The 25673-nt window shown below is 34.4% G+C and overlaps 1 protein-coding gene across 1 annotated transcript; it reads right to left on the bottom strand.

Annotated features, from left to right (window-relative positions):
• Nucleotides 1-10391: 10391 nt before the first annotated feature.
• Nucleotides 10392-12289, bottom strand: LOC144553033 (aspartic proteinase nepenthesin-1-like). Its single transcript, XM_078301101.1, has 2 exons — nucleotides 10974-12289; nucleotides 10392-10643 (listed from the first exon to the last, which is right to left on the bottom strand). Exons 1-2 carry the CDS (start codon nucleotides 12254-12256, stop codon nucleotides 10514-10516), a joined length of 1413 nt encoding a protein of 470 aa, XP_078157227.1. The 5' UTR covers nucleotides 12257-12289; the 3' UTR covers nucleotides 10392-10513.
• Nucleotides 12290-25673: the final 13384 nt, after the last annotated feature.

Here is a 25673-nt window from a genome sequence, read left to right as displayed (position 1 = left end):
TCGTGCAGAACGTATTTAAACGGTTGGGATTTTCCGTAAAGTCACGCAAAGTTTGAGATATCTCAGAGGTTACGAATTCTTTGCTGATGTGTATCCTTTTCAATCGAGAGTCCGACACGCGCATTTGTTGATGGCGGGTACAAATCCGCGGAAAAGTGGGTGGGTTAAAGAGTTTGGTTACTAAACCCGCTTCTTGACCGCCGGGTCTGGCCTTTTAAGGCCTGTTCGGCCTTTATTGATGGACTACCAAGTTCTATTTCGTAGTTTGACAGACTGAATGTATGTTACTACCGAAATTAAGCCTAGTTGATCCAACATCTGATTTCCATATTATATGATTTATCCCATTAAAAAACCATCAGGGACATCTCCATTTTATTTTATTTTATTCGTCAAGAAAATAAAATGAAGTATATGCCTCTATATTTCATGAATTAATAAAAGAAATTATAATTGAGCACGTACTTGAAACCTTTTGTTGCTATTTCTCTCTAACACGTTGGGTAAATAAGAAATTATAATCGACTAGTTCTCTTGATTTTGATTTATTGTGAAAATTTATTTATTAGAAAAATCTGTAGTTCATAATTACTGATTAACTTTTATTTGTTAAATATATATATATTTTTAGTTAATAAATTTGTTACGGAAATTTTATATACTTATTTTTTACGAATGTATAGATAATGTATGTAGATTCCGATATGTTCTGGCATGTATATTTAAAGGGCCCCGTGCATTCCATCTCAGACTAGATTGGTTGGAATTCTCATCAGATTGTTCAGATCTAAACTCAAATTTTAGGTTTCTTTAGAGGATCCTGACCCGGTCCTGGATAAGCAACCGTCTAATTTAATCAACTGGTCTAATCCGACCTATCTAACTTAAAAAATAACGGATTTATATTTTATATTCGTCTAATTATGAATTAAATTCAATTAACTTGACATATAAATACAGACAAAGCTTGATCAATTCGATCCGTACACATCTGATCTACAATTAGACGGCATGAATTAAGAAATAATGTTAAGTTGTCTATTTTTGTTAACTCAAATGTCCTACCAAATTGCAAAACATTACAATATTTGATAGGTGTAATATTGAGCTTCTTTGTCAAACTTTTGCCTTCATATTTAGATGCAACAATCAACAAATAGAGACAATCATAATAGGCAAATTGAAAATTAATTGTAGGCTTGGTCAATAGAAAGTCTACTAGCTGGTGTCTAGATGTGTAATTATAACTTTGGTATCCTAATACATACAAAATAAAATAATCAAGTTCCTTACATTCTATATCAATAACAAAATTTTCAGCTGATCGATGCACCTATTAGATTTTTGCAAATTAAAACACCCGTTTCTTTTGGCCTGTATGAGTTCTGCTATTAGCTTTTGCACCTGCTCTGTACCACAATTGAATTGGAACGGGTGAAGGCAATTGAGCATCGCAGTATGAATTGTGAGAAATAAGAACAATTTAGTACACTGTGAGTGGGATCTTTAGAAACAAATTCCCACTATGCCCTTGTTAATGACTGGAAATGTGAAACAGGAAATTGAACACCAATCACTTGTAAGCTGAACTAATATAATAATTAACTGGCGCACAACTTCACCACGACTGTGACAGCACCATTACAGTCGGCAAAACTTGTATATTTCTTTGTTTACCAACAGCTGCACCAACTCCTGATTCTCTCCTCTAAATGCAAAATCCCTTTACCAAAAGATGCACCACCGCATCGGATCCACAGCGGTCCGGTCGGACGAGGATAGACCCTCTGATCTGCCTCCAGTGGTCCTGATCGACAGAGAGAAAAAACAGAGGATCAAGATCTCGATCTATTTCGTGACATGGTGGTCTCTGAATGTGGTGTTCAACATATACAACAAGAAGGTACTGAATGCATTTCCATTCCCTTGGCTTACTTCAACTCTTTCTCTGGCAACCGGGTCCCTCATCATGTTGGTCTCGTGGGCAACCCATATTGCAGAGGCCCCAAAGACTGACTGATTTAATTTAGAGAACACAGGACTCCCAGAAAATCCCTTCCCTCCCTCAATTTTATTTATCAGAAAAAAATCAGAGTTTTACACAGTTTTTCTTTTCTCTGTTATATCTTTGTACATAGCGCCTATGCCTATATTTATCTTTGTTTCTCCTTATCTATATTTAGAAATTACAATTCAATAATTACAATACAATCAATCACAGATCCTATTACATCTCATCTAATTTATATACGAATTTTTGGAGATTGCCTTCCTGCATATATCTTTCCTTGTTTGTTCCTTCCATGCTGGTTATGTGACAGCTTGTAAATCCGACACCCTCCCTCAAGTTGGCACATACATATCCTTCATTCCTAGCTTATTAACTGTTTCACTGAAAATTCTACTTACTACAGGTTTAGTTAATATATCTGCAAGTTGTTCATTTGATCGCACAAACGGCAAAGATATAACTTTAGTCTCTAACTTCTCTTTAACGAAATGCCAGTCAATTTCAACATGCTTCATTCGATCATGTTGCACCGGGTTGTGGGCAATATCTATAGATGCCTTGTTATCACAAAATAATTTCATTTCGGATTCTGGCTCAAATCCTAATTCAGTTAAGAATCCTTTAATCCATAGGAGTTCGCAAATTGCTTTAACCATCCCTCTGAATTCTGATTCTGCACTTGACAGAGACACCACATTTTGTTTCTTCGATCTCCATGTGACCAAGTTTCCCCCCACAAATGTGAAATAACCTGCCGTTGATCTTCTGTCCATAGTACATCCTGCCCAATCTGCATCACTGTATGCAGATACTTGAAGATGTGAATTTCTTCTAAACACTATACCTTTCCCGGGTGTGCCCTTCAAATATCTGAGAATTCTCATTACTGCTTCTAGATGCTCTTCCTTGGGAGAGTGCATGAATTGACTCACTATGCTTACGGCATACGCAATGTCGGGTCTTGTGTGGGCCAAGTAAATCAACTTACCCACAAGTCTCTGATATCTGTCTACATTGGTGGGTGTATGATCCGTGTAGGCTTCTAACTTCAAGTTTGGAGTCATGGGTGTATCAACCGGCTTGCAATCTAGCATTCCTGTTTCACATAAAAGATCAAGTATATATTTTCTTTGTGACAAATATATTCCTTCTTTATCCCGGGTTACCTCTATTCCCAGAAAGTATTTTAACCCACCCAAATTTTTCATCTCAAATTCTTTGAACAACCTTTCCTCTAATTCTCGTATTCCCTCTTGATCACTTCCTGTTATGATCATGTCATCAACATAAATTATAAGAACAACAATTTTTCCATAGCTCTTCTTGTAGAACATTGTGTGATCTGAGTTGCTTTGGGTATAACCATATCCCCTCATGGCCTGACTAAACCGCCCGAACCATGCCCGTGGTGATTGTTTTAACCCATATAGCGCTTTCTTCAGTTTACATACTTTACCCGTCATGTTCGGTGGTTGGTAACCTGGCGGCATTTCCATGTAGATATCCTCCTCTAATTCACCATGGAGGAATGCATTTTTCACATCAAACTGATGCAGTGGCCATTCTAAATTTGCTGCAATAGATAGAATGACTCTAACGGAGTCACCTCCGGCTGAAAATATCCATTGTGGTCCCAATCAATTCGCATGTGTCTTAAGGCTCGTGAGAAACTGAAGCATATCTCGGAGTCACCTCCGGCTGAAAATAACCCACTATTCGCACGGTGGGACATTGAAGATATTGTGGTCAAAGGGTGGATTTGTAACTCACTCGACAAGAATCTCTACGGCAAGTTCCTGAGATATCCAACGGCCAAGGAGGTGTGGGAAGCAATAGCCACAACCTTCTATGACGGAAGCGATGCTGCTCAGGTATATGATTTAAACAAAAAGGTGAACAAAACCAAACAAGCCGGTAGGTCTGTAGAAGAGTACTATAATGAACTTCAAGACCTATGGTTAGAAATAGACTTCCGACGTCCAAATCCAACGGAGTGCACAGCCGATATAGAAAAGTTTAACAAATTTTTACAAGAATCAAGAGTGTACTCCTTCTTGGATGGGCTTGATGATAAATTCGACAACGAACGAGCAAACGTGCTGCAAATGACCCCGTTTCCTACCCTTGAACAAGCCTTTGCTCGGGTAAGGAAGGAGGCTACTCGGCAGGATGTGATGAACACAGGTGTTGAGGCCGAACCACAGCTATCTGTTGCTATGTACTCAAAGGGACACAAAGGTATTGACAAATCTCATTTAAAATGTACTCATTGTGGTATGACAAAGCACACAAAAGATCAGTGCTTCAAATTGGTGGGCTACCCGGACTGGTTCAAAGACCGGCGCAAGGAGAAGGGAAGTTGGTCGGGAAGAGGACATGCCGCTGTAGCACGAGCAGACCTGGCACACGTACCAGAAACCAACCACCAGGGTGCTGGCACGGGTCCTGGGGGCGCTGGCATCACCTCTTCACTTGGTGCTGGGCCATCAGCGAGTCTCCTAGGCACAGGCACATGGTACCGGGCTCCAGCCGAACAGCCTGGTACACACCACTTAGAGGCAAGCAGCAGTGGTACTGGCAATGGAATTCAAGGTGCAGGTAATAATTCAAACTCCATCCCATCAGGAGGTGACCCCAACAAAGGATCGGCCAGTGCCTATGTAGCATATCAAGAAGGTACAGGTAATGGTTCAGGTAATAATAATATTACATGGAAAAATTATAATGAATGGGTATTAGATACAGGGGCTACAGACCATATGACGTTTGATAAAAATGACCTCTTGAATTTTAAACCACCTAGAAAAACCGGTATTGTTAATGCAAATAGTATATGCTATCCTGTTAGTACAGCAGGAGATGTAAAATTATGTCCAAACCTGACACTCCATAATACATTAGTTGTACCATCTTTATCCTCCAAACTAGTATCAGTAGGCCAATTGACAAAGGAACTAAATTGCATGGTCAACATATTTCCTGATCATTGTGTATTTCAGGATATCAAAACCAGGGAAATTTTGGGCCGTGGTACTAGGAGAGGCGGGTTGTATTATCTTGATGGTTTGAAGACAGGAGAAGCATTACTTACTACAGACTCGAAGGAGAGAGAAACTGAAATTTTATTATGGCACAAAAGATTAGGTCATCCATCGCTAGGGTACATGAAAAAACTTTGTCCTCAGTTATTTAATTACAATTGTGAGAGAATTTTGTGTGAGACTTGTATTAAGGCCAAAAGTCACCGGTCTACTTATCTGCTAAGTAATACTAAAGCATTAGCTCCATTTGATTTAATTCATACTGACGTATGGGGACCATCCCCAATAATTTCAAAAACTGGTTATCGATGGTATATAATATTTGTTGATGATTTTTCAAGACTAACATGGTTGTATTTATTAAAAACCAAAGAACATGTAAAAGACATATTTAGAATATTTATAACTATGATTAGAACACAATTTGAGAAAAATATCAAAGTAATTAGAAGTGATAATGGAACAGAATATATGAATCGAGAGGTGCAAGAAATACTTCAAAATAATGGCATAGTACATGAGACATCATGTGTAGGAACGCCTCAACAAAATGGCATTGCAGAACGAAAAAATAGGCATATACTTGAAATTACGAGATCTCTTTTAATTGAAACTAATGTACCAAACATATTTTGGGATAATGCGATTACGTTTGCTGTATACCTCATGAACCGAATGCCAACCCAAGTCAATCATTTTAAAACACCTTTACAAGTTTTTTCTGCACACTTAAAAATTAATTCGATTTTGAATCTACCTCCAAAAATTTTTGGGTGTACAGCCTATGTTCATCTTCAAAAACAATATCGATCAAAACTTGAGCCAAGAGCGGAAAAATGTATTTTTTTAGGAATGGGTCAAAATCAAAAAGGATATAAATGTTATAGTCCAAATACAAAAAAAAATTTCACCACCATGGATGTAGATTTTATAGAACATGAACCGTATTTTAAATTTCCACAAAATCCAATTCAGGGGGAGCGGGTAAATACATCTGAGGAAGAATTGAATTTTGATTTTTTAGATTTCACAAGATATCATGATATAGTAACCTTATCTACCCCTGTATTATATCAAACTCACCAAACTGAAAATAATTCGGAGGAAGAGATAAACCAGGACATAAATAATGAAAATGAAATAAATCACTTGGAGAGAAACGACAACACTGAAGACCAACAAGAGATGATAATACAACCCGCCGATGATCCAACACGGTCTGGTTCTCCTAACGAGGTAAGTTCTTCTAACCAAATATTTACTTTACCACAAAGAACAAATAGAGGAAAACCACCAAAACGGTATGTACCTGAAGATGGGACAAGCACAGAATTGTATCCAATTGCAAAATATACAACAACAAATCATTTGACAGAACCTTTAAAGGGATTTGTGAACCAAATATCATCAGTAACAGTACCAAAAACTCTGGAAGAAGCCATAACAGACATAAAGTGGAGAGAAGCAATGAACGAAGAAATGAGTGCAGTACTGAAAAATAATACCTGGGAAGTCACCAATTTACCTGATGACAAGAGAGTCGTGGGTTGTAAATGGGTGTATACTGTAAAATACAATGCACAAGGAAAGGTAGAAAGATACAAGGCGAGACTAGTTGCAAAAGGATATACCCAAACATATGGAATTGATTTTCAAGAAACCTTTTCTCCGGTTGCTAAGTTGAACTCCGTTAGAGTCATTCTATCTATTGCAGCAAATTTAGAATGGCCACTGCATCAGTTTGATGTGAAAAATGCATTCCTCCATGGTGAATTAGAGGAGGATATCTACATGAAAATGCCGCAGAGATTCTTGTCGAGTGAGTTACAAATCCACCCTTTGACCACAGTATCTTCAATGTCCCACCGTGCGAATAGTGGGTTATTTTCAGCCGGAGGTGACTCCGAGATATGCTTCAGTTTCTCACGAGCCTTAAGACACATGCGAATTGATTGGGACCACAATGGATAATTCTTTCCATCGAGCTTTATGGGTATTAGGTTTGTATGCAAGGTTGGTTCATGGGTTGCAACTGGAGTTTGTGGTGGTGGAATATGGGACTGTTGCATAGCTAGTAATTGATCTTGCTGTAGAGTAATTAGTTGTGTTAGTTTCTCAATTAGAGTATTAGTTTCGGCCATGGTGCTGTTACCAGAGTCGTTTCTGGCAGCGATTTTGTTTGGAAGAAAGGGCTAGCTAGATCTCACCAAGGCTCTGATACCATGATTTAATTTAGAGAACACAGGACTCCCAGAAAATACCTTCCCTCCCTCAATTTTATTTATCAGAAAAAAATCAGAGTTTTACACAGTTTTTCTTTTCTCTGTTATATCTTTGTACATAGCGCCTATGCCTATATTTATCTTTGTTTCTCCTTATCTATATTTAGAAATTACAATTCAATAATTACAATACAATCAATCACAGATCCTATTACATCTCATCTAATTTATATACGAATTTTTGGAGATTGCCTTTCTGCATATATCTTTCCTTGTTTGTTCCTTCCATGCTGGTTATGTGACAGCTTGTAAATCCGACACTGACATAGAATTTTGGAAGGCTCTTGCTCCGGTGAGAATTTTCTCTTTTTTTTAATGAATTTTAGTTAATATTTGGAAGCATGCAAGCAAGAGGAGTGCATGTACTGATACCAGGTTAAGAGGCGAAGAGTAATATACGAGATGATGGAAAAGAATACATAAAACAGTATACATAGATACAACACATGAGTTTCTTTACAAGGGTTTGTCAGATTTGTAAGACATTCAAGGACTAATTGGTAAAGTTACATGGATGAGTTGTCAGAGGATTTTGAGTTTAGGAATTAGGATCAGGGATGGTGATCCTTTACAAATTTGTAACCAATAATGTAATATGGGATTTAATAATGGTAGTGCATATTGTTAATATTCTTATGAAATTAAATCAGGGGGCTTATTTCTCATTTCTCAATTTTTTTTTAAAAATAAAAGGTAATCGAGTTCACTAATGGAGTAAACCTTTTACCTCTTTGTTCCTTTTTCCTTTCATGCATTAACTGATATCTGAACTTAATGAATTTAATTATATCTATGTAATTTAGGTTGCCATTGCTCATACCATTGGACATGTGGCAGCAACCGTTAGCATGTCCAAGGTGGCCGTCTCGTTCACTCATATAATTAAGAGTGCTGAGCCAGCTTTCACTGTATTCGTTTCACGTTTTTTCTTGGGTGAGAAATTTCCTTTACCGACGTACCTCTCTCTCTTGCCCATCATTGGTGGCTGTGCTCTGGCTGCTGCGACAGAGTTGAATTTTAACATGACAGGTAGATACCAAGAGGTTTATTTGTTATTTATAACAAAATTTCCTTTATTTGAGTTAACATCATTACAACAATTAATTATAGTCTATTAATTGTGAAATGCAGCAATGATCGATGAACTGTGGCAATCATTGATGATGTGCAATTTAAATGTTAAATTGTTAACATTGGAAAAACCTAAAGCTACATAAAACATTGTGCCGGTTTACTCTTTAGTTAACTCAGAGAATTTACCTTGTTGCGGTTTACGCAGGATTTATGGGGGCAATGATTTCCAACTTGGCATTTGTATTTCGCAATATTTTCTCGAAAAAAGGGATGAAAGGGAAATCGGTAAGCGGCATGAACTACTATCCATGCCTCTCCATTATGTCTCTCTTGATTCTGACCCCATTCGCCATCGCTGTTGAGGGCCCACAACTGTGGGCTGCTGGCTGGCAGAAGGCAGTCTCACAGATTGGTCCTAATTTTGTTTGGTAATTACTAATCAATTGACAAGCATGCACTGATTTTCCTTTGTACCTATATATATTTTATACCTGGTTTATAAACTGGTTAATTCTGACCATGTTGTTTGCAACTTTGCATTTTTTTTTTTTTCACCTGATAGCTTCTATTAGGATTTCAAAAAAAATAAACTTTGCATTTTCTTTGACAGGTGGGTTGCTGCACAAAGTGTGTTCTACCACTTATACAATCAAGTGTCGTACATGTCTTTGGATGAGATATCACCACTTACATTTAGCATCGGTAACACCATGAAGCGTATTTCGGTCATTATATCGTCTATAATAATATTTCATATACCGGTACAACCAATAAATGCTATTGGTACGGGCATTGCTATCTTCGGCACCTTCCTCTACTCACAGGTTAAGAAGTGAGCTGTACTTGACAAAGATTGGATTGCTGGATTCTAATTAGAAGAATTTCCCTCTAACCAAGAGATGCAAATTTTGTACCTTCAGGTGTACGAATTTTATTGGTTGTATTCTCCCGATTAAAATAAATATAAAATTGTTTGAAATTTCAAGAGCTTGTGGTTTTTATTCAAATTTGAAAATATTATTTTTCCAAGGGCGAAATCAACTAATGTGGCTGTGCAGCTTGTAAAAAATAAGCAATACAATTTTGACTATTTTTCCTCTGATGTCTTTCACAGTTTGAAAACATGAATGAATCGCCACAAACAAAACCTTCACTAGCCACTGATAGCAATAATTTGGCATAAGAATTAATTTTAATCAAAAGCCCACAAAAGCTACATGGTACTATTGCATAATGAACGGCACAAAAAGATCGTCCCTTCTGCAAATAAATTTAATTGTTTCTATTTTGTTCAAATTTTGTTTTCATATTTTTCGATGGAGACTGTATTCTCTCATACGTATATTTAGTTGAAATTTGAAAAGAAAAAAAGACATCGTGCCATTAATTGTAAACAACAGACAGGATCGAGCCCTGTTTCACTTGCTCTTGTCCTGATCTAATCGATTGAGAGGTAGAGAACGAAAAATAACTCAATCGGCACATGGGAGAGAGGGATTAACCGAGCAGTTGGAAGCAAGATGAGTGAAAGAAGCTGCTATGTAACAATAAACACCATCGAGAACAGAGGTAGAGGCTGCTTGGGCGGCAGTGACAGCCCTCTTGGACCCTTGGTATGTCATTGGCAAGGTCCAGCTTATGTCTCCCATATCACGTTAGACAATATAACAGAGATTTTTTATTTTTATTGATTAGATTGTGTATATTTTGATATTATATAGCTTGTATGCACAGTGTGTGTTATTGGACAATATGTCGTCAGTTATCTAAATTTGTTTCGATTAGAAAGGGAACGCTGGTAAATTAAGTGAAACTGAATTTCAAGTCCATAATCAATTACAATGAAAGAAAATTCGCTACAAAATAAAATTAATTAATGAACCACATTGAAATTATCATTAGTCACTGAGGCCAAAAGAATGATTACATCGTACCTGTTTATAAATCATTCAAAATTCCATAAGAAATAGTATGATGCAAAGATCGAAGAAAACATAGCAGTACAATATATATGTTTACAACTTCCAATATGCCAAATCATTGAATCTGATCAAATTCGAGTTTGCACAATTGAAAATTTGATTGAAGTCTTGATACATACATAGCTAAGTGAAAATCAAGGCAACAAAAACTTGTAGGATCAGGAAAAACAAGCTTGGTGAAGAACTGAAGCGACCAGATGAAAAGGTAGTTGTGCGATTGCCATTGGTACCGCCGCATTGCAGCTGTTGTGGCCTGAAATTTCACCAAACGAATTCATAATTAATTAGTAATAAATTACCTAAAATTTAGATGAAAATCATAATAGATTTCTTCTAAAATTTCACAAATTGTAAATTATCCCCTGTTTTGTGATGGATAATTTATGTTTTTGGCAGTCCAAGTTTTCATGTGAAACATCTTGGAAAGTTTTATTTATAGATATTTGTAGACTTTAGAAGTCACAATGATATCTAGAATCAGGTATTATGGGTATAAGCAATTGGGGAATACTGACATATATATAGTTGAATAACCGTTTGATAATAAATTAAGAAAAGAACATTATAAAGAAATCTCCGTAACTTGTTGCACTGAGCTTGCTCAAATGACAACATCTTGTTCCCAACATTGTAAAGTATATGTGTGTTTTGCTGCTGGTAGGCACCAAAAATTGACAGAGTTGGAAACTCGATCATCGCTAAACAGAGCAATCCACTCCCTGGCAAAAGCAACATGTAGTTCTCCTTTGGCACAATAAAATCACCAGTGTCAAAGTGAAAAATCATGTCTGGCATGTTTGGCATTGAATTTGATTTTGATTCAAAACACAGATCAATGGCCGGATCGACTGTGTACTTAGACAAAGGTAAGTTCACAATAGAACCGACCTTTTCTCGTACCACCACATAAGCACTGGAAATTAAACCTGTGAATGTCGAACCAGAGTCGATGATCACACCACCTGTTCCATCTGAATTTATGTTGAAACTGTTGGTTGGTATCTGTAGGGTATCCCCACCAATCGATATCCCTTTCAAGTTAAGGTAATAAAGGCTCGGTATGCGGGGATTAATTACTATCGGAATCGATAATGCATTATTTGAGATCAAACATGCACCAGAGCCCAACAAAAGAGTGCTTGTGCTCATGTCTAATAATGGTGTCAGGCAATAAGAAAACTTTGGCGAATCGAGATAATCTATCAGAGAGAAATCACCCATACTGAGCCCGACTATACCCGATGTATTGTCAAAAGATTCTGTGCTGTTAGTCGAGCAACCAAACACCACATTTGGAACTGAGACAGATCCACTTTTCGATGCAAAGGTGAAGGTCTCCTTTGACAAAGATCCAGTGGTGGAGGACTTGTCTGCGTACCCGTACGTGTATTGGCATTTGGCAGAGGTGCAGGTGGTTCTAGAGTAAAATTGGAGTCTTGTGCACGCATCGCTGTTGCATGAGACCGTATTGAAGGATGTAGATTTGGCAGGGTTGAATATTGGAGTTGTTTGCTGAAAGCAATGGATACACGGCACACATTGCGTCCAGATGAGGTTGCTACCAGTGTCCATGATAGAAACAAGTGGTACCGGAGGGGTACCGATGGATAGTTCCATTAGGTATGATGAGCCAGAGGACTGTAGTCGGCTTTGACCATTTAAGGTAGATGATTGTTCTAGTGTTGATCTGATGGCTTCATGTCTTGATGTAGCCCGTTCTACTCCACGCGATATGATCTCGGATTTCGAGTACGACCCGTACGAGTCGACATGTGTTAGGCTGACTTGTGTGCCTGCTATGCATGATAAACATATGAAAAGAATGCCAACGAGAAGATGAGCAAATATTAGAGATATTTTGTCCATTTTGGATTGCAGTTATTGCATTTTCATTAAGAAGAAAAGAGGTTTTGTTTGTGCATGGTATAAGTTGTGGTTATGGCTCTCATGATCTGTAGAAGTTGACTACACAAAATTAGAGACCACAGACTCAGAATTTTTGTTGAAATAAAAGGAGGTTATAAAATACCAAGTAAACTCTATTTAGTTGCTGCGTCAAGAAAACATGCATTCAACTAATTAAGGAGTAAGGATTCATTCTTGCATGGTATTGAGGAGGTTATAAAATTTCCGTGTGTGCGCTGAATTGGTCGTCGATTTTTTTTTTTTTTGGAATATTAATTTTATTTGTAGAAGTTGTCCTTTTAATTTATTATAATATAATTATCTTCCTAATTTATCTCCAAAAAATTTACATGGTATTATTCATCCATTTACGAAATTGTAACACACTTGTTAGTCATGCATTGTTGGTAAATAATTAAGAAGAGTACTGTCCATATTACCTTAATATTTAATACGGAAGCGAGAATTGATCAAGTAGCTGACTTGCTTTATAAGCAATGTAGTTCTTCAAACTGTTCCTCTAATCATTTTAAAATTTGCAAATGTCTCATTGAAATCTATTTACTTAAATTAATCCCACTCTATAAATTTTAAGAAATTATAGTGCATTTAGAGAAACAGTAGATATATGACTGTATTAAAAAAAAATGAATAATCGCAAAAAGAGATGAAAGAACAAATTCTCTCCCTAAATCAAAAATTATTTCAAGAGACGCTAAAATCGGCAAAAAGCTGGAGACATGTTGTAATCCCAGCAAATGCATGAGGCAAATAACAAGAATATATTCATAACCATTTAATATATTTTCCCTCGTACATGTATACTTAAATACATTTGCCAACATAATGATCTCTAGACAATTTATTCATGTTTACTTTTTAAATAATACATGCACTGACTATTAATTCATAATGTCAATATGAAAACATCCCATTACTTGTCATGCAACAATCACATTATAGAAGAATATAATAATAATAATAATAATAATAATAATAATAATAATAATAATAATAATAATAATAATAATAATAATAATAATAATAATAATAATAATAATAATAATAATAATAATAATAGTAATGATGATGATGATGAAAAAACAAAAGAGAGAGAATGCAAACCGCAAACAGCTAGCCTACGGGCCTTTTCTCAAATTAAAAAAAAAAAAAAAAAAAAAAAAGGCGAACAGCTGGCCCCTAAACTCCCTGAACAGGTTGAACTACATTGGTGAGGATCATGCATTACGTCTATATTTTTCTTTGTTCCAATCAAATTCGTCATATGAGCATATTAATTTATCGTCTGGTTATATATAAAATCTAACTCAACTATTAGAACGGTTTTAATTGAAATAGGCCGTTTTGGTTTTGTTTTATCTCAGCCGAAATTTAGGTCATCATTCTGGGCTGCAGGCAAGCACAACCATAACGGTCGGAGATTGACATTTGTTTTGGGTCTTGTTTTTTAGTTGTGGCTTAAACTGAGAAATAAGTAGTTTATTTCTCAGGAGTTAAGTATGGATATATAAATTATGGTGAAATAAATTAGAGTAAGAAATGACTTGAGGAAGAAATTAACTTATTTAGAGATGAATCTTATTCTACATTATTGTTGTTATTATTATTATTATTATTATTATTATCATCATCATCATCATCATCATCATCATCATCATCATCATCATCATCATCATCATCATCATCATCATCATCATCTCTGGTATTATTATTATTTTCATTTGAAGTTGTCTATTGCTACTGAAATTGTTCCAGAGTAGTGTATTTATACTCGGGTGGGTACGGGTACGTCTCGGGTACGGGTATACTCGAGTACAAGGGTATACGGGTACGGGTATGGCGGGTATAATTTTCAAAAACCATACCCTACCCGTCCTATACCCTTACCCGTGTACCCTTGACGGGTAAGGCGGGTACGGGTATTTTTTTTTTTTTTTTTGGTTTTTTTGCTGGTTATTTTTTTGCTGTTTTTTTTTGCTGGTTTTTTTTTTCTGGTTTTTTTGTTTTTGTTTTTTTGTTGGTTTTTTTCTATTTTTTCTGGTTTTTTTTGTTGGTTTGGGGGGGGGGGGGGAAATCAAATTTTTTGAATTTTGAAATGGGATGAACAGTGGTCGGGTATACGGGTACGGGTACTCGAGTAGTCGGGTACGGGTAAACTCGGGTAGGGTATGGTCGGGTATTGATCCAAAATAACGGGTCCGGTCCGGTTTTTGCCCGTACCCGAGTACCCGACCCATACCCGGGCTCAGGAATGGGTACCCCGGGCGGCGGGTACGGGCGGGTATGGTCGGGTATACCCGACCCGGGTTTTATTCAAACTCTATTCCAGAGATATTATTTGAAATAACATTAAGAATGCTTTATGAAGACAGAGTCAGACATAGAATTTAAGATGCTAATTTAGTTGAGATTATTCGGGGAGCCGTCTTATGGATCATCTGGCTTGACCGAAACAGAATTTTATTTAACGCAGGTCATATTTACACTGTACAGGTTTTAGGAGCCAAGATTATAATTTTTGGGCTAGAAATCAAAAATCTAATCTTACATCTCAACTTAATCTAATCTTACCTTCTGATTTGAAGGACCTGATAGGTTCCACTATGGTTCCCATGGAGGTTATCCAGGATTCAACCCATATGCATGGACCAGGGATAGCTTTAGTAGCTGATGCGACCAACTTCAATTTATAGGCGTACAGGGTTTTTTGTGACTATTGGCGTGTTCATGGTTTTTTTTTTGGTGTTATAATCTGTTCTGTTTTCTTGTTGACTACTTGTTTTGGTTATGCTATGTTGTAATAGGTTTCTATATATTGTCTTGTTTTGTTGGTATATTGGCACCAGCCGATTGATACTAGTTGGATATTGTATGATTTTTTATTATATGAAAATCGGTGGCTAAGCCACTTCTTTCAAAAAAAAAAAAGAATTTAAAGTTACTTACAATGTAATCTACATTATCGATTTCCGCTCTAGTTTGGTATATTGTGTTCTAAATTATGTAGTGTTACTTTTTAAAAAAAAAAAAATTATGTACTTCTAATTTCTTAATATAGTACCGCTACTTTGTAATTTTAATTCAGTTGTACTATTATTTCTAAATATGTAATATTAATTTTATATTATGTAATATTATTACTTGTATATAATATTTTTATCATAGCAATAAAGGTCAAAATCACATACATATTTTTGACAAGAAAAAAAAATACAGCAACAATAAGTATAATTAATAAATATTTTATTATTGTATAAGAAAGAATAACAAATGAAAAATATTTAGGAAAGAAAAATGTTAGAGCTTTAACTAAAAATTACTATAAATAAACTTACAATAATAGCAGTAAATAAGAATCTGAAATATATTTTAATTAACAAAAAATATTTTATACAATACTTAAAAGTTACAAATAAGAAAAACAATAGAAAAAAATAACATTAGTACATTTCAATGATACACTAAGTTTTGATAAAAGTTGCAAAAGTTGGGGATATTTACTTAAGAGTGAGTCTATGGTACTATGCATATTACGATTTGGCACCGTATTACGGCTCTATATTCGAGTTTTCAAATTCTAACGGTCGATCCGAACCGTTCATCTTGTTGTCCATATTAATATGTGTTTGGAGACCAAATTTTACATTTTTTAAATTTTTTTTACTATTTTTTTAGATTTATTGAAACTCACTATTTTTGGATGGTCCAGAATTTTCAGATCAAGTGATTTTCTAAATATCTAAAAAAAATAGTAAAAAAATTTCAAAAAATGTAAAATTTGGTCTCCAAACACATGTTAATATGGAGAACAAGATGAACGGTTCAGATCGACCGTTAGGATTTGAAAACTTGAATATAGAGCCGTAGCACGGTAACAACCCGTGATATGCATAGTACCATAGACTCACTCTTTACTTAATATAAAAAATTAGAAGCGATACCACAAAGTGCAAAATGAAAATAATTCGGTAATATAAATAAAATGGGAAATTTATATAAATGTTTTACAAAATTTAGAAAATAAAGGAAGCAATCAAATAAACAAACTTTCAGCAAAATAAATTCATGAAATGGGAAAAAAATAATTGTAATATTTTCTAAAGCTGTATGATAAAACGAACAAACTCTGTATCTTAAAAATAATAAATAAAATTCCCTTCAAAAAACTATGCACTATCTAGCTTTTAAGTCAGACTTTTTGTTTGTTTGAAAAATGCTGTGTGCGTGTATTTAAATGATGTCCAAAAAATGGTACCCATATTTATAGAAACTAAAATGCTTAAAGTGCAAAAAAATTTTGGAATATTCATAATTAAAGTATTAAACACTAAATTGCTCAAATTCGGTATTTTTTTATGATCAATCTCAAAAAGAAATCAACAACTATTGAAATAGCTGTGAAATATATCTAATATTGGACTCATTTTATTCACCAAAATGAGATGGGCATTCTAAAATATTCACCTCAAACCAACATAAACACAAAGGAAAGTACATACATATTATGTATACAAATACTAGCTAATCTGATATAACCTTATGAAATTTATATTTTATATAGATTCAAGGGTCTCCGCAAGGGAAATTTTTTTTCATGGAAATTAATTAAAATTTAGAGAGAGAAATAAAAAGAGTACATGTGTTTTAATATGGATAGAAATATCGCTACATATTCTACCTATTCTAGCAATCAAAAGAGTTTAGATATGTACGAATTCCACCGGTCTAAACATATAATTTTTATTCCTCTTGTCTGTCTGCGGCAACATGAATTGTTACGGATCTAAACATTGAAAAAAATTTCATATTGGATTTTAAATAGGTAATAGTTTTACCGATCTAAACATTGAATTTTTTTTGTTATATTACAATATTGCTATAGTTTGTATCTTGGAGGTAATAGTTTGTTATATTAAAATATTGTTAAAGTTTGTTATATAAAAATTACCGATCTTTCTATTAATATTGAAACCCTGTACTTTTTCTGTTTCTCTCTCTACCTTTTCATTAGGAAGCGTCTAATTGTCCAGAGCCTTTTGTCCACCATTTGTCCACAGCTTTGACTTGCGCGAAAACTGTAAAATTACTTCTACATACTGTATAATTATACAATATATCACATAAAATATATTAGTTAATCACAAAACATCCAGCAACTATTTGAAGTGGTCCCATGATAGTTAGAAAAAGATTGCAACGAGAAAAGAAATATACTTTCAAACTGTACTTTCGGAAATTGTAATTATAGGAAGTTATTGGTAGTTAGAGTTAGTTATTAGCGTCTGCATTGGGTTGAATCTTGTATACTGTAAAATTGAATCTTGTATACAAGAAAATTTTCGATTGAATCTTGTATACTGTAAAATTGAATCTTGTATACTGTAAAATTGAATCTTATATACTGTAAAATTTTCAAATAATACTGTAAATTTTCAATTGAATCTTGTATACTGTAAAATTTCTAAATGTAAACCATAAAATAATACCATGTATACTGTAAGATAAAATGTAAAAAATACTACATTTCAGCTTAAACTACAACCTGCAAAAAATCATGTATATTGTAAAATTTCAAAATATAAACCATAAAATAATACCATGTATACTGTAAAATTTCTAAATCTATACATATATCCATCATCTGTTCAACAAAAATTTGTTCACCACACAAAAAATCTGTTCACCACAAACAAAATCTGTTCACTGGGTTAAATCTTGTATACAGTAAAATTGAATCTTGTATACTGTAAAACTACAAAATGAATACCGTAAAATAACCCAATTATGCTCCAGACTGTTCTTCTCTGAGCAAGTTAATGTCGTTGTCAAGGGCCCCTTCGTCCCTCTCTTCCTCTTGCTCCATTGTTGACCGAGTTAGCATCGATTCTTCATTGATTCTTCAGATTCGATCTTGCAATGGTGTTTTAGAGGCAGAAGTAAAGGTCGATGTGATGATTTGATGATCGGAAGAGAGATTTCGGAAAGAGCAGAAAGTATGTTTCTGTCGAGATCAGATCTGGATGCAAAAGAAACGGGGCAAAAGCTAGTGTGTAAACGGGGCGAGATCAAATCTGAATCCATAAGAATGGTGAGGGAAGAGAACGGGGAGAGATATTAGAAGAGAAAAGAGTCAGCGGAGAGATCGAAAATTTGTAAAAAGGAATTGCTGGTGAAGAAGGAAGGTTTGTTTAAGGAAATCGTTAGAAGAAGGTGGGGACCGACAGTTAGAACGGGAGTTGGATAAGATTGTGAACAGATGGTGGACAAAACCCAGTGGACAGAAACTTTTTCTTTTTTCATTAATTTCTTTGAAAAAAAAAATTTCCTCAGGAAGAATTTTCAGAATTATTCTTCATTTCAGAAACTGTAGTAAATTATGTTAGTCGCAAATCTAGCATGTTTTGTCTTGCACATACTTAATATTGAATTTCAACACAAAATACCACGGATAAATGTCCGTACTCGAATGACACCTCTTCATTTCCTCTGTTGAATTTTGATTGGACAGCTGAAAGTGTGTGCGTCCTGCATCTCTGAGATAACATTTTTTTAGTTACCACCTCTAATAAATCAAAATTAAATGAATACCACCCATTAATTTTGAATTCAGATTCCGCCACATTTGCAGATTGAATCTGCACTTAGATTCCGAACCTGTTCACGTACTAAGCCTGCAGACCGATTCGCTCGCATTCTGAATCTGCACACCGATGCATACGTGTGTGTATTGGATCAGTGCACTGACCCATTCGTACCCCTGATGTGAGCACTGATTTACGAAGCAATTTACCGTTTTCTACATTTGATGCATCACTGCTTGAATAAAAAAATGTTTATAGCATTTGTAAATTATGATCCTTATCCAGTTGACTGTCAGCCCACTTTCTCTTTTATCGAGAAACCCTATTTCTCTTTACGGTCTCCGCAGATCCGCTCTGTGTATAAAACACGGAACGGCCTCATCTAGCAACGCTGATTGGATGAATATTTGTTTGCTATTTGTAGAAGGGAAGGGGATGAACGAGAAAGTAGTCCACGTGGCTCCATGCGCAGCTCAAAGGATCATTTTAATTGCTTCGTAAATCAGTGCGCAGATTAGGGGTGCAAACGGGTCGGTGTCATATGCGAACGGGTCAGTACGCAGGCTCAAGTTATGAGCGAATCGGTCTGTAGGCTCAGTATGCGAATGGGTTCGGAATCTGTGCGCGAATTCAATCCGCGAATGTGACGGAATATGAATTCAGAATTAATGGGTGGTATTCATGTAATTCTAATTTATTAGGGTGGTAACTAAAAAAACGGTATGAGATATCTCACATTTTGCGTGACTTTCCATAAAATCCCAACTGTTCAATACCGTTATGCAACAATCTAATTTAAATTAATTGTTCCTCTTATGACTCGCTCGCTCATTAATGAACCGAGCTATTAACGAACTAGCTCGCTACTAGCTCTATCCAGAATTAACGAGTTCAAGCTGAGGCCTACCTTGCTCACCAGCTCGCGAGCTAGCTTGATTAGGCATCAATTTGTGAATTTGTCAAAATTTGTGTATATTTTATACTGTCTAGCTTGGTTCAAGTCGATTAAAAAAGTTTGTATAATTTATTTTCTTCTTAAAATAAGATCCAATCAGACTCAGAGAGCCAGCTCGTCAGCTCGCGAGCTAGTTTGAACTAGCTTGTTACGAGTTCAAGCTGAAGTTTTAGTTCAGATGCTCTAGATCCAGCTTACTCGACTGTAGCTTGATCCAAAATTAACAAGTTATGCTAGGGCCTAACTCGGACCCAGCTCGTTGACACCTCTACTCTTTATCGTTACGGTACCATGAGAATTATGTCCAAAAAATGTAAAATTTGGTCTCCAAGTAGATTATAATATAGATTAAACATCCAATGGTTTGGATTTGTTGTTTGGACATCACACGGCTAAATATAGCCCCGGCAGCACTTGGGTAGAACTGCTGCCAGCAGCAATTTAGCCGGACTCTATATATATATATAAGAATATCTTGCGGGGATTATCATATAAAAATAAGAATAATTATAATCATCCCCACACCTCTATTCCCCCATTTATCTCCACACTTCCATTAAAGAAAAATTGTATTATGATCGCCACTAATTACATGGTTCCCTTTTTTTCCAATTGCCACACTCGTCTTACGTTAACCTTCATAAGTATAAACTAGTATCGTACCCGTGCGTTGCAACGGAAACATATTATAAAATAAAGAGATTAAGAGTTTGATTGACAATTTAAATTTTCAAACTTTGATGCAAGTAAAGAGATTTGATAAATAATAAAAAATGGCTTGTAAAAGCCAAAAGGACAAAAAAAAATTAGTGAAAGTGAATTTGTATTAATAATTTAGTTGCTCAATTTTATGGCACTAATTATAGTTAATGTTACTAAAATATCTTCTCAATATACATTCTCCATATAATTAACAACTGAAACTAAGAACCTTACCATACTAATAAAAAAAAATTATCTTATCAAAATTGAAGAAGTAAAATTGTAAAAAGATTCACTATAGCTTAAATTGAGTAATATATTAAATTTGGAGATATCAAATGATAATAGAATATTTTTAAAAGATATCATCATTTGATATTCTTAAAAATAAATTAATCATCCATCATGATTCTTAAATAAGGAAATAAGGAATGAGACATAGATGAAGAAGAGAAATAAAAGAATGAATAAATTGATTTTCTTTTCAATTTTGCTCTATATTCAATTTTAATTGTAACATATTTTATGACAATATGTGCGGTGAGTATGTTTCTAACTAAATTTAGATTTCTACACGTAAAAAAGATACATTTAATCAAAAGAAGACAGATTATTTAATTGGAGGGGTGATATCGAATCCAAAATTTTGTCTTTCAATCATAGCCGTTGGTAGATCAGGACATCTACATGCATAATATAGGAATGGAGATACTAAAATATAAGAAATTAATACTTGTAAAATAAAATATTAATATTTGCATGCGTAACTTGATATGACCACCCTTTTTCAGTCCTCAATGGTCCTCACGTCAACCTTCATCAAATGAAGCAGTGGGGATCCTGCATCCCCGTATCAACCTTCCCTAATTGTCTCTGCGTTAACTTTTCTCTAACAAAAATAGTTGGCCACATATGTATAAATGAGTATAACTAGGGTGCTTTTAAGCTCACCAAAGTGTTTGGTGAGCTTAACTCTAAAACCCATCAAATCGATTTCAAATGATGAATCCGAACCGTTGAAACCCGCATACCTTACGTGTGATGCGTCTACATGTGAAATTTTTAAACATTCGAATTAATTTAGTCTAAAGTCAAGCGGTCAAAAAATGATCAAAAAATAAATGCACCAAAATTAATTTATTAACTTCTAATTTTGACCGATTGACTTTATACTAAACTAATTCGAATGTTTAAAAATTTCACATGTAGACGCATCACACGTAAGATAGGCGGGTTCCAACAGTTTGGATTCATAATTTGAAATCGATTTGATGGGTTTTGGAGTTAAGCTCACCAAACACTTTGGTGAGCTTAAGAACACCCTAGTTCTACTCTCTATAAATACTTGTAATACTTGATATTAATACCTTTATATGTCAGCTAGTGTCATATGTAAAAAAAATACTTGTAAGTATAGGTATAAATACTTGCATGACGAGGTATAAAATACTTGTGTGATGACGAGCCTGAAAGTATGTCATCATGTATCTCATTTGAAAGAGAGAGTTGAGTAGAAGACGTTTGTGGTTTTAGATTCACAAATTTCTCATAGATTGTCAGAAATGTGAACGAGATTGAATGAAGAAAAAAACTCACATCTAAAAATGTGTATGCCTCCTCCCCCCTCCCCCCTCCCATATAACTTGAGATTTGATTGAAGAGAATTATTTATGTAAAAATTATTCACTTTATAGGTATAAATACTTTCATGCATGGAGATTAATAATTTTAAAAAAAAAATAGTGCTGAAGTTTTTGTGTTCCAAGACAGTTATAAAAATTAAGTACGGAGATAAATGAAGAGATAGAGATGCGGAGACAATTATCAGGATCTTAAAAATAAATGAACTAGGAACTTAATTTTTAGTTTTACTTTCTTTGTTCACTTCTCCGTTTTAAAAGAACATATATAACACAGAGAGAGAAAAAAGAGAGAGGGGCAACAGAGTCTATATATATTTTTGTTTAATATATACTTCTTGTTGATAACTTTTTTCTTAATAATTTGCTTTGTTTATCTAGTTGAGAAAAATACTCGTAATAAAGATAGACTTTTAGTAAACGAAGAGAGGAGGGAGAATGCGTATCCTCCCAGGCATCTGACTCAAGCAAATTAAAACAGACGGTCCAAATTAATTAATTTCAGTCGGATCAAATTCAATTTGATATCTTTGACGATTATAGGAGATCGGTTTTGAAATTCATGCTAGGTTTAAAGAACCGTTCAATTGTAATTGTTTTTAATTAGGTAACCTATGGGGATGTGAATTCAGGGAGAATTTTTTGTCTATAGAAAATATTAAAAAGGAAGAAACAGAAAGAGTAACTCTATATTTTTATGAGTAGAAATATCAGTAGAAATTTTATCGATTTAAAAGTTTGCAAAAGTTTGAATCGGTAAAATACTTAACCGATCTAAACCATACTTTTTCATTTTTTTACTAAAATATAAATGTTTTTTTTTAAATAATTAAAATATCTTAGAATTTGAATACATTAAAAAGACTACATCTATTTTTCTAAAAACTTTTTATATTTTAACAAAGAAAATATAAAAAAAATGAATAACTTGTTGAATTATATCAATTCAAACTAATTTAAAGTTTAAACTCATAAAAATTAACATTTATTTTTTCTTCCTTTTTAATATTTTCTAAAGGCAAAAAATTCTCGAATTCGGGAGAATGACTCTAATCATCGCCTTTAATTTAAGAATGATTGACTTCGGCAAAGAATAAAATATAGTCTTTTTAATTTATTTTGAAAGCTTGGTAGGTGCTACCAAGTACCAACTACCAACTACCAAGTGGTTCGCATAAAGAATAAAATATAGTCAAGAGGCTGTACAATTAGTTCCGCACAACTTCTAGAAATTCGTAACACACACACACAGATATAGATATATATATATATAGGACTTGGCTACGGTGCTATGGGTAGCTAAGAGGCCTCCCGTGCTACGGCTCAATATTCGACTTTTCAAAATTCTAACGGTCGATTCGAACCGTTCATTTTGTTCTCCATATTAATATGTGCTTGGAGACCAAATTTTACATTTTTTGAAAATTTTTTACTATTTTTTTAGATTTATTGAAAATCGCTGTTTTTCAGACAAACCTGGACCATAAAAACAGCGATATTCAATAAATCTAAAAAAATAGTAAAAAATTTCCAAAAAATGTAAAATTTGGTCTCCAAACACATATTAATATGGAGAACAAGATGAATGGTTCGGATCGACCGTTATGATTTTAAAAAGTCGAATATTGAGCCGTAGCACGGGAGGCCTCTTAGCTACCCATAGCATATTAGCCAAATCCTATATATATATATATATATATATATATACATATGAATATGCTAGCATGTTATGCATAGCATAGAACCCCTCCATGCAACGGCTTGGATTTTGAGTTTTCAAAATCCTAATGGTCGATCCGAACCGTTCATCTTGTTCTCCATATTAATATGTGTTTGAAGGCCAAATTTTACATTTTTTGGAATTTTTTTACTATTTCTTTAGATTTATTGAAAATCACTGTTTTCAGCAAATCTGGACTATAAAAAAACAACGATTTTCAATAAATCTAAAGAAATAGTAAAAAAATTTCAAAAAATGTAAAATTTGGTCTCCAAACACATATTAATATGGAGAACAAGATGAACGGTTCAGATCGACCGTTAGGATTTTGAAAACTCGAAATCCAAGCCGTTAGGATTATGATATGCATAGCATGCTAGCATATTCCTATATATATATATATATATATATATATATATATAGAGTAAGGCTTGGGTGCTATGGATAGCATAGAAGCCTACGGTGCTACGGCTCAATATTCGAGTTTTTAAAATCCTAACGGTCGATCCGAACCGTTCATCTTGTTCTCCATATTAATATTTGTTTGGAGACCAAATTTTACATTTTTTTGAAATTTTTTACTATTTTTTTAGCTAGGTAGAAAATCACTCGATCTAAAAAATTCTGCACCATTCAGATATTTGATTTTCTACCTATCTAAAAAAATAGTAAAAAATTTCCAAAAAATGTAAAATTTGGTCTCCAAACACTTATTAATATGGAGAACAAGATGAACGGTTCGGATTGACCGTTAGGATTTTAAAAACTCTAATATTAAGCCGTAGCACCGTAGGCCGCTATGCTATCCATAGCACCCAAGCCTTACTCTATATATATATATATATATATATATATATATATATATATATATATATATATATAGATGGATTTGGGTGAGACGCAGAGCACCACGCGTTTGTACTTCACGCCATATTTTCATTTTGAAAGTCCAAACAACCGATCCGAACCGTTAGATGTGATCTCCATATTGAAATGTGCTTGGAGACCAAATTTTATATTTTTTGGAATTATTTTACTATTTATTAAGCCATTTTGAAAATCTGAAAATCCGGGTGAATAGTAAAAAACAGTAAAAATTTCTGGACCACCGGATCAGCGATTTTCAAAGTGGCTTAATAAATAGTCAAAAATTTTCAAAAAATGTAAAATTTGGTCTCCAAACACATTTCAATATGGAGATCGTGTTGAACGGTTCGGATCGGTTGTTTGGATTTTCAAAATGGCTAAAATGTACCATGGAGCACCAAACGCGTATACTCCGCGTCTCACCCAAGCCCATCTATATATATAGGGGGAATTTCACGTATACCCCTCAAAAACTTCAATATTACGTATTTCCCCCTCTAAATTTTAAAATTACATATTCCCCCCTCTAAACTCCAAAAACTCACATATTTACCCATTTTATTGTCTTTTATATTAAAACACATTCTAAATTTATAAAATACATATTTTACCCTTTTATTAAAAAAACATAATACGCTCATCTAACTCCAATTTGAATCTGAAGGTTCCGAATTGCTTTAAGATCCGTGCGCACTACATCAACACGAATCTTGAAGCGAACACACACGGATATTGAAGCAATGTACACAGATTTTAATGTGTTGCATGCGGATCAAAATTGCTTTGAGATCCGTGCAGACTAGATTAGCACAAATCTTGAAGCGAACACGCAATAATCTTATTGCGATGCGCTCGGATCGGACAGTATAGGAACCCTTCAGATTCAAATTTG

This window comes from Carex rostrata, chromosome 4 (assembly GCF_964058835.1).
Source record: "Carex rostrata chromosome 4, lpCarRost1.2, whole genome shotgun sequence".
Lineage (NCBI taxonomy): Eukaryota > Viridiplantae > Streptophyta > Magnoliopsida > Poales > Cyperaceae > Carex > Carex rostrata.
The sequence above is the reverse complement of the archived record's forward strand: the minus strand, read 5'-3'. Positions and strand labels throughout refer to the sequence as shown.

Bases quoted from the DNA above. Each gene is read 5' to 3' on its own strand.
- LOC144553033 (XM_078301101.1), bottom strand. From the start codon at position 12,256: ATGGACAAAATATCTCTAATATTTGCTCATCTTCTCGTTGGCATTCTT. The intron at 10,644-10,973 runs GTTACGGAGATT...GTGAAATTTCAG, and splicing joins GAGCAAGCTCAGTGCAACAA to GCCACAACAGCTGCAATGCG.